The 11,090-nt window shown below is 40.8% G+C and overlaps 1 protein-coding gene across 1 annotated transcript in view; it reads left to right on the forward strand.

The window, feature by feature from the left end:
• The window catches only part of LOC110943740 (protein ENHANCED PSEUDOMONAS SUSCEPTIBILITY 1-like), a 17,494-nt gene extending 6,673 nt beyond the window's left edge, over window positions 1-10,821 (forward strand). Inside the window, exons 2-3 of the mRNA XM_035989216.1 lie at window positions 9,635-10,057; window positions 10,406-10,821. Coding sequence (XP_035845109.1) covers window positions 9,635-10,057; window positions 10,406-10,821 — 839 coding nt within the window. The remainder of the gene's footprint in view (window positions 1-9,634; window positions 10,058-10,405) is intronic.
• The last annotated feature ends 269 nt before the right edge of the window (window positions 10,822-11,090 follow it).

Here is an 11,090-nt window from a genome sequence, read left to right on the forward strand (position 1 = left end):
GAGGATACGTTAAGGTATGATTTATACTTACCGACCGGTGTTCATCCACATCACGACACATTCCCGTATCAAGGTATGCACGAGAGTTCATCTTACCGGTGAGTATACCGATTATCATCTGTTTGACCGTATAAATTGTGAGATACTCACTTATTTTGATTTGAAAACAAGTCCTTTGTGATATAATCACTTATTGATGAGGAACTTGATTTTCGTATGCATGAGGGCACAGGTGCAAGTCCGTGAACAGGTCAGTACTTCCGTACAGCAGAGAGACGAACTTGACGCCCGGATAAATGTATATTTTATCACTTATTTGATTTGGACATGTGATTGTTTATCACTTATTGAGGTCGAATGCAGTATGTAATATGTACACGTATGTATAGTATCATGGAAGATCTAGACTTGCGTCCCCGTTATTTTTCGGTAAAAGATACAACCATGATACCCAGATGATAAGCAGCATAAGACCGAATATCTCAGAACCTCGGCAATCTATCAAACGAAATTTCGGTACTAAGACCATATGCCAATGAATGGTTTCCCACCTGATCTTCAGTCGATTAAATTTATATCACCCTGCACACTTTAAAATGATTGTGAGCCTTACCGATACATCTTATATAGAGCTGCTTATCGTTTTCATTTAAGGTTAAAGAGGTTTGGATAGACCACTGATGTACTATCATTTTCTCTTTTGCTCGCCAGGAAACTCATTTTGTTTTCTATTGTTTTTGTGTTTTTGAAATTTTTCGATGTTTTTGTATTTTCTGAGTTTTGGATTACTCCCCCTTAAAATCAAATAAACTAAGATAAATTTAAAAACACACAAGGATATTTTACAAAAATGATTTTCCGATGTTGGTTTACTCTTGCTTGACCTTAATGCCATTTACCAATAATAAGAAGTCAAATCTGGATTTGTCAAAAGCTTTGGTAAATAAGTCGGCACGTTGGTCATCGGTGTGGACCTTAACAACATCGATTAGCCTTTTTCTCAAAGCAATCACGTATGAAGTGATATTTGGATTTCGATTGTGTTTGGTCTTTGAATGCTGCACAGGATTTTTAGTGATATCTAAAGCAGCAGAATTATCAACGTATATAGGAGTAGTTAGGAATTCAAAACCGTAGTCCCGCAATTGTTGTTGGATCCAGAGAACTTGTGAACAACAACTTGAGGCAGCAATGTATTCAGCTTCGCATGTTGATGTAGCTACACACGTCTGCTTCTTGCACTGCCATGTGACTAGGCGATTTCCTAAAAACTGACATCCAGCCGTTGTGGATTTGCCGTCGATTTTACATCCGCCAAAATCAAAATCACTGAATGCGACTAAGTCAAAGTTATTATCCCTAGGATACCACAGACCGGTGTCGGGGTAAGCCTTCAAATAACGAAAAATCCTTTTGACAGCTGCAAGATGTGAGGCCTTCGGATTAACTTGATATCTGGCAAGTAGGCACGTTGGGTACATTATATCTGGCCTTGATGCTGTGAGGTACATAAGGGATCCGATCATCGCGCGATAGTATGAAGGGCTAACAGGTTCACCCTTCAAGTCAGGAGTTATTCCGTGATTAGTTGGCAATGGGGTACCAATGGGCGTTGCATCTGACATCTGGAACCGGCTCAAGATGTCTCCAACATATTTAGTCTGATGGATGAAAATCCCAGACTCCGTTTGTTGCACTTGTAGGCCCAAAAAGAAATTCATTTCCCCCATAGCACTCATCTCGAACTTATCCTGCATGATGCGCTCGAAATTCCTACACAAAACATCATTAGTAGAACCAAAAATAATATCATCAACATATACCTGTACCAGAGAAGATCTCCATCTTGTTCTTTGATGAAGAGAGTACAATCGATAAGACCTCTTCGAAAACCGTTCTCCAGCAAATATGTAGATAAGGTTGCATACCAAGCTCGTGGCGCTTGATGAAGACCATAGAGAGCTTTGTTGAGCAACCAAACCCGATCTGGATGACAGGATCTTCAAAACCTGGAGGCTGTTTCAACATATACCTCTTCTTCAACCACACCATGTAAAAATGCACTTTTGACGTCTATCTGGTAAACCTTGAATCCTTTGAATGAGGCATAAGCCAGAAAGATCCGAATAGCTTCCAGACGTGCAACTGGTGCATAGACTTCGTTGTAGTCGATCCCTTCTATCTGACGAAAACCTTGAACGACTAAACGAGCTTTGTTCCGAATAACCACTCCACGGTCGTCTTTCTTGCATTTGAAGACCCATCGAGTGCCAATCTTCTTGTAATTCTCAGGCTTTTCAACAAGCTTCCAAACACCCAGCTTGTGAAATTGCTGTAATTCTTCCTGCATGGCTTCAACCCAAGCACTGTCTTTCAATGCTTCTTTCCACGACTTTGGTTCTTCTTGTGACACATAACACGCGAAGGACCAGTCATTTTGTTGACCAGATTCTCTTATAGCTGAATACAATCCAGCATTCCGGTTGTTTCTCAGCTGATTACGCGTCTGCACACCGCGATGGACATCTCCTATGATATTCTGCTGGGGATGGGTATCGTGAATCCTCATTTCAGGATTATCTGGCACACGAGCATTGATACCCAAATTATTCAGATTAAGATCAACAACCAACTCCACACCAGGAATGTGGGTAGAGGTGGATGCATTCCCTTCAGCAGTATCTATATTCTGCGTATGAGGTGTATCACCAGAGGCACCTTGAACAGGAGCAGCTGGAGCTGAAGATCCTTCGGCTGCGTCATGATATTCATCATCTTCAGAAGAGTCATTATAGTCAGCAGCATCTTCATAAACCTCATTTTGAACCATGTTGTTGACAGACGTAGAAGCTTGAGGGTCAACAACAATAGGTCTAACCAATGGCGAGACAGTAGCGTTGTCACTTTCCAACAACATTCGAGCCGCTGCTGATTCTTCGTCAAAGGTTGGCAGATTGAAGGAGTCAAATAGCCCATCATAATCGAACATCCACGGATCACCCGGAGCCCTAACAGGACTCGTGTACCTTTGAACCCTAACTTCACTCCATAGCTCAATCTTCTTGGTAGCTAGATTCCAAACACGAAAATTCGGAGTTGCATATCCAAGGAAGAAACCCTCGATAGCTCTTGCACCAAACTTTCCATCTGGCTCAATCATAGTACAAGGAGCACCAAACGGTTCAAGGTAAGAAAGATCCGGTTTCCTTCTCTGAAGGAGTTCGAAACAAGTCTTGCCATGTCTCTTAACTGTAAGAACTCTGTTCAACGTGTAGCAAGCAGCTGATACAGCCTCTCCCCAGAATTGAATAGGGAGTTCCGACTCTACTAACATTGTTCTTGCAGTTTCTATAATAGTCCGATTCTTCCTCTCAGCGACACCATTTTGTTGTGGAGTATAACGAGAACTGTACTCATGAAGAATGCCTTTAGAAGTACAAAACTCATCCATAACTTGATTCTTGAATTCAGTTCCATTGTCGCTTCGGATCCTTTTCACTTTCAACGTATAGAGATTTTCCAACATTGTAAGAAGATCCTTGAGGATGCCAGGAGTTTCACTCTTGTGTGCCATAAAAGATACCCAAGAAAATCTAGAGTAGTCATCAGTAACTACTAAACAATAAGCATCACCAAACGTTGTCTTGTGCTTCATAGGTCCAAAAAGGTCCATATGAAGACGTTCGAGAGGCATGCTGACAGTGTTGATTTTCTTCAAAGGGTGAGACTTCTTTGTTTGCTTCCCCTTTTGGCACGAGACACAGATATCTTGTAAATGAAAACTTCTTACAGGCACGCCATTCACAAGATTATTCTTCACCAAATGGTTCATCTTTCTCAAGTGAATGTGTCCCATTCTTCTATGCCAAGATATAGACTCCTTTTCTGTGGCTTTTGAGACAAAACAAGTAACTTGTGCAGATGTTGTAATCGCCTGGCTCATGTCGAGAATATAAAGATCATTAACTCTCGGAGCCGATAAGAGAATCCATTCTTGTGGAATTTTGAATCCAGGTTTCAGCACATAGCAGCCAGCGTCATCAAAAATCACTGAGAACTTTTTATCGCAGATTTGCGACACACTGAGAAGATTGTGATCAATTTGCTTCACATAATTGATCTTATCAAAGCACACGATACCATTGGAGATACTTCCTTCTCCAGTGATGTATCCACCTTTGTCACCCGCAAAAGCAACATACCCTCCTCTAATATTTCTCACGTCGTACAGGAGCCGTAAGTCGCCAGTCATGTGCCTGGATGCTCCACTATCAACAATCCAATGACTATTAATAGTTCCTCCTAGAACATCCTGCACATGTCAAATAAACACATCAGTTGAGAATGGGGACCCAAGCCTTAGTGGTCTTGGGTCGTCCCTTGGCATCACGATACGTAAGCTCTATCTCTTGATGGTTTTCAAGAACAACTGCTCCCCCTGAATTGTCACCCGACTTAGGTAACCAAGTTTGTCTGTGCCTACCAGTTTTTGAAGATTCTGGTTTTACAGGTTGTGACACACTTGGTCCCTTTTGTACTGTTTTAACTTCAGATTTTAAAGCTTTTTCAACAGTTTTTATGTTCTTACGTCGTTGTTTAGTTTCTTGTTCTTTTACAGTTCGTTTATCTTGTTTAGGTGAAACTGACCGACGTTGAGGGTGAACTGTTTCAGGTGGAGTTTTCTCAACAAATTTCTTCTTTGGAGCATTTGGGCAATTTCTGATAATGTGCCCAATTTCTCCACATTTGAAACAAGTTCTCCTTTCAACAGACTTAGGAGAACTTGATTGACTACCAGATGTTGAACTTGTAGAACCTGAGGTACTTGCTCTTTCATCACACCCATTTGTATGTTGGGTGTAATTGTTATCACTGTTACGTTTCAAAATTTTGACTTGTTGCACAAAATCATTGTTTGATTTGTTTTCAAAAGTCTCAATTTTATCTGTACCTCTTGATGCTACAAATTTAACATCTTTTCCTTTCTTCATGTAACGAGCTCCTTTTGATTCAACCTTAGCCTTTGGCTTTGGAGCTCGTTGTTGTTGTTTACCCTTAGAAGCAGTCGGTTGTTGAGTGGTTGGAGATTTTTGATTGCCAAACTGTTTCCTAATCTCAGCCTTAGGAATTGGATCACATTGTGTTACCACAATTCCCGGCAGTGTTTTTCCCAAAAATTTGTTTGTATTGTCTTCAAAGACTTTGTCAATCAAAGATTTATTTACATTTTTAATTGGAAAAACATGATCTGAGTAGATTTTATTATCTCCAACCAAAGTGTACAACACATTACTGCTTTTAACAGTAGACACACCTGTCTTATCAACCTTGACAGGATCAATCACTTGCTTCTTGACAGATGGAATCTCAGGAGTATCAGGATCACAAAGGATGTGATTCTCTCGTGGAATATCTACTCCTTTCATCTTGCTAAGTGATTTATCCTGATCACTTACAGCCACTTCTGATTCATCATCCGATGTCTCATAGTCCTCGATAATTGGAGGACTTTGTTTCATGGATGGTGAAGTTTCTGGTTCCTTAGGGGCTGTGTTTGAAGAACTGTCCGATTTGAACCCTAGGCCAGTAGAAAATTCCTCAAAGTTCAAAGGCACACTGGGTTCATACCGAGGCATTTCCTCTTCATCGGGCATCTTGGTATAGTTGTCCATCAAAGGGGGTGGACACGCCTTATACCCTACACCTTTCACGTTACCTTTCAGTTGTTGAACGTCTATGATGTGATCAAGCACAAATCGGGAGTTAGAATAACTATCCAATTTCTGTTTGATCGCATCATGCTTGCATTGGGCAATGGCTAATTGCTTCTTAGTTTCTTCCACAAGGTTAATGTATTCATTTATACTTACTTGTTTGTGGTAAACTACTTTGTTAACCTCGGACACATTTTTCTTTAATGTTTCTATTACAGATTTAAATTCTTTTTCATTCCGGGTTAAAGCCATGTTTGCCTCTTGGCATTTTGACAGTTCAATAACCAAATTCTGATTATGACTATGAAGCTTTTCTGATTCAAGCTTCATCTCTGCACATGATTTACAAATACTAGGAGCAGGAGGTTCAGAAGTTACCTGACTAGTAGAGGCTGAACCATTTGCCATAAAGGCAGTTTGAAAAGAAAAAGCTCCATCTTCAGAGAATAGCTTTTCCATTTCCGTTGATGTAGCAGCAGCCTTCCTAATCAGAATTGATTTCTGACATTTAAGCTCATCAGCTTCATTCAGTAGCTCCTGTATATCATCATCTCCTTCTTCATTCACATCAGGCTCTGAGTGATTATCCCCAGAAACAGAGCCTTCTTCATCCGAACTTCCAGAATAACCAGAACTGTCATCACTTCCAGAAGATTCTTCTTTATGAACCTGCTCGATGACTTTAGCGTACAAAGCAGTTCCACTTCCTTGATCACCTTCACCAAACTGCACTGACCAGTCACATCCTTCATCAGCTTGAACAGCCAAAGCCCGATTGTGATTGGTAATTCCAGGCTGTCCCTGATTGTTGTTCACTGCCACCATCCTCCGTTCACGGTTTTCTTGTTGGGCATTCACATTAGTCTGGTTTCTGAACGGGTTGTGATTGCCGTGTTTTGTTGGTCGAGTGCACTCACGTTTAAAGTGCCCTTTCTCGCCACAATTAAAGCACGTGACGGCATTAATATCAAACCCATACTTCGTGTTTTTCTTTCCTTCCAACGAAGTTCTTCCAGTTCGTGCCATGAAATCTTTTGCCCTTCTAACCGCACTAGCAAAAGCCCATTTAATATCCATCAACTCCATTTCTTCCTTGTCGATCTGATCATAATCTTCATTGGTCATATTGATGTTTCCAAGCTGACCAGCTACCAAACCACAGTAAGCACTGACCATGGTGTTGATAATTTCCATATGTTCCTTAGCAACTTCAATGCTAAGGTGTGAAAGATTTGAGTTGTCGACTCGGATCGTGTGATGACTTTGGGGTTGAGGTTGAGGATTGCTTGTATAGTGAGCTTGCTGTTGTTGTTGTTGAGGTTGTGGTTGTGGCTGTGTTGGAACAGGAATGTAAGACCTCGGATCGAATTGAGGTTGTGGTGGAACAGCTGTTGATTGAGGAAATGGAAAGGAACTTGAACTTGTATTGGACACAAATGCAGTCTGCAGCTTAGGTTGCTGTTGCTGAGCTGCAGCGGATCTTGCCAAAGCATCGAATCCTGGAAGATACATTTCTGTATTCTGAGGAGCTGGAGCACGCCTTGCTTTTCTAATTTCTTCATCATTTTTATGTTCCAGCTTTTGAATGAACTCATAGATATTGATTTCATCTAGAGCTTTAGTATGCTTCAACAACTCAATAAACGAACTCCATTTTGGGGGTAGGGCGTCAGCAAACCTATTCACCATGTCTTGTTGAGTAGCTGCCACCCCATAAGCACACATTTCACTAATCAAATGATAGAAACGTGTGGTCATATCATTCAGAGTCTCGTTTTCCAAAAACTGAAAAGATTCAAATTCTTTCTTCAACAAATCATGCCTAGACTTTCGAGCAGCTGCATTGCCTTCTCCTCTAGCAACTAAGGCATCCCACAATGCTTTCGTGGTCTTGCAATATGAAAACTGATGGTAGATGTCTTTGTTGAGTGCTTGAGTAAGTATGGCATAGGCCTTTTTCTCCAATTCATAAGCCTTCTTGTCATTTTCAAGCATGTTGGCGTAACCTTCTGAAGTGGATGCTCTACTTTCAAGACTTTCATTGAATGCATTGACAAAACACATCCAAAGATCGGTGCTTTGTCCTTGAACATATGTGTGAAAGCGGCCTTTCCATGACGGAAAATCGTTCATGTGGTTCAGCTTTGGTGGACGATTGTTACTGCCTGTTTCACTTTCACTAATCAGAAGATTCTGAAGACTTTGACTTTGATTGGATACCAAAGCCCATTGACATGAACTTATTGATTGTTGTTGTTTTGGAATGGCACACGTCATATATTCAGCCATCGACATCTGTTTCAGATCTGGTTGTGGATCCGTACTCCAATCCCAAGGACTTGTGCAACTCATTTTGATCAATTATATATATACCAAACCTACACACCACAAACTGTTAACGTGTAAAACAGATATGAACTGAAAGATACAACCTGTTCGAAAGATCAATACTTGTTCGAATGATCAACAAGGTTCGAAAGATCCTTGTTGAGTTTCGAACAAAGACTTCGAAGGATTGACTTCGAAGGATTGACTATACGAAGGGTCCTTATCTTTCGAAGGATGATTTCGAAAGATTCTCCTTATGTTTCGAACACAGGCTTCGAAAGATGACAACTGTTCGAAGAATCAACAGTGTTCGAAGGATCACTGTTGATGGCTCGAACAATAATCTCGAAAGATAACCTTGAAAGATTCACCCAACACGAAGGATCCTTATCTTTCGTAATGAACAGTAACTCGAAGGATGTATCTATCGAAAAGATTCCTTGACTCGAAGGATAACACACTGACTTCGAAGGATGTTCGAAGGATGTATCTTTCGAATCTCCTTGATCGAAGGATGATCCTTCGAGCTCGAAAGTTATCTTTCAACTGCTGACACACTGACAAAAGTACTGATGGGTTGGTGAGAAATGTGACAGGTTGGTGTACCAACTTTCGGCAGAAAGGTATGTTCAGACACGCCTTTTCACCAACCTTTTTGACTTTCAAAAGTTTACCAAAATAGGCAACCTTATCTTCAAGTTCAGTCACCGGAGACAAACCGGAAGTATGGCCGGAAAGTTCAAAGTTTCACAAAAACGATTTTTATGTTACCCAAACCGACCCCGAACACTCCCGAAGGTTTAGAAGCCGTTTTTCAGTTTAGAAAAGCAAGAAAAACCACCAAAACGGGTGCTAAACCTAGTGTCCAAACACACCAAAGAACTCGAACAAACCGGTTTTAAACAAGGTAAAGAGCGAGGCTCTGATACCACTTGTAGGTCCCTTTTCTCGGAGGATCGAGAACAAACCTAAACCTTTTTATACTAACCCACTAGCAAGTGCGGAATCCAAGCTAGTAGGCAAACCGGGATGAAGCAAGTAGAGAAACAAGCACACAAGATTTCACCGATTAACACCACTGTATTAATACGTATGAAGGTTTACGGTTACAAGCACAATGTTTACAAAACCAAAGATGTAAACTCTCAAGTGTGTGTGTGTGTTTCCAGCAGAATGCTCTCAAGCTTTCAGTCTCTTGTCTGTGTGCATCTACTGAGTGTCACACTAAACCACAACACACTGCATGGATATATATACCCATACACAGCAGGTCCTGTCCGAAGGATCCGATAGATGGTCCGAAGGATCATCTATCGATGACAGCAAGCTCGAAAGATCAGCATGGACCTCGAAGGATCATCCTTCGAGGTCTAATGGTCGAACCATGGTCGAACCATATCTTTCGAGCACCTCGAAGGATCAACATTATCCTTCGAGGTTATCCTTCGAGACAGACATTTATCTTTCTAACTGTTTGACCAAGTCAATCCGGAGGATGGTTGACTTAGTCAATTTACAGACTTAGGACATCGTTTACATACAGACCGAATACAGACAAAGTACAGACACAAGTGCACCAACACATATGTTAGTTGATGGAACCTCGTACTGGCATTTCATCAACTCCTGGTCAGAAATGTTCAAATCCAAAGGGCAAAACAGTCATTTAACTCACATCTCACGTCCTCCAATCCTTGACAGATGGATTCCTGCAGGATCCGACCCGATTATCAACCTCCCGTTTAGCCATGATGTTGAATACATAAATAGACCAAACCGCCCAATGTTGAGGGAACGAATCTTTCACTTCTCGTCGGATTCGCTCGCTAAACTCAAGGCGAAAGCAAATTCGGAGTGCAATACGACAAAGATTTCCTCTTTACAGTCGCTCTCGGCCCTTGTGTGGAGGTGCGTGACACGCGCCCGGCGGGTTCCAGCAGATCAAGAAACCGATTGCATGATGGCCATTAACAATAGAAGCAGGATATCCCCACCTTTACCTGAAAATTACTTCGGTAATGTTATGCACAGGAATGAATTCCTAAGCTTTCTAGTTTATTTTGCAATAGTGTGATTAGATTAGGGTATGTTTAATTTTTTTTTTTTTTTTTTTTTTGTAAATGGGTTTTTTGAAAAAGTTTTAAAATGTATCTCATTTTAATTTTATTAACGAAAGAAAAATTACATAAGAATGACAGGTAAACGTGCAACAAGCAGCACCGCAGCCAATTTTTAATAGCAAATCTCATTATTTCAAGATTACATATTTCTAAAAAATTATTCATGTTTGTGTGAATATATACATTTGTAACATAATTTGAGATGAATACAATTTATCCTGACCGGGATCTACCAAACTCCAGGTAATATGGTCCAGACGGTGAGGGCAACAATAACGGCGAGGGAGTTGGTTGATCATGGTGTCGGGTGGGCGGCATTACGGTTGCATGGAGCCGTGGCAAGCCATAGTGATAAAAGAATTAAGGAAGGGATGGATGTGTGGGTGAAGAGGCCGTATGTCGTAAATGCGAGGGTGCATTTTGACAAAAATAGTGTATATATGGGGAGCTCGCCTAGGTTTGACATGTATGGAAACGAATTTGGATTGGGGAAAGCATTGGCGGTTTTGAGTGGGTATGGTAATAAGTTTGAGGGAAAGGTGACGTCGTATCCCGGACGGGAGGGCGGAGGAAGCATTGATTTGGAAGTCTGCTTGTTGCCGGAACACATGGCTGCTTTCGAGTCTGATGAAGAATTCTCGACTATTTTTAATGAATAATTTGACTAATTAAATGTAATCTTTAAACTTCATGAAAAATTTCTAAGCTTTAATATTTTTAGTGTTTTTCTCATTTAGGTGTATACCTATTTTAAGTGGAGTTTTATATTGATTTATTTAACTCTTAAAAAGAAAGGTCGGTGCTCGCACGAACACGTGTCATCATTTGAACGGCGTATAAAGAGACATACGTCGGCAAGCGCAAACACAACATCAGAAAAAGAGCTAAAAAGCAACACCGGCAAACGAAAAACCATCTAGAAAAAAAA

Source organism: Helianthus annuus, chromosome 4 (genome assembly GCF_002127325.2).
Source record: "Helianthus annuus cultivar XRQ/B chromosome 4, HanXRQr2.0-SUNRISE, whole genome shotgun sequence".
NCBI classification, from domain to species: Eukaryota; Viridiplantae; Streptophyta; class Magnoliopsida; order Asterales; family Asteraceae; genus Helianthus; species Helianthus annuus.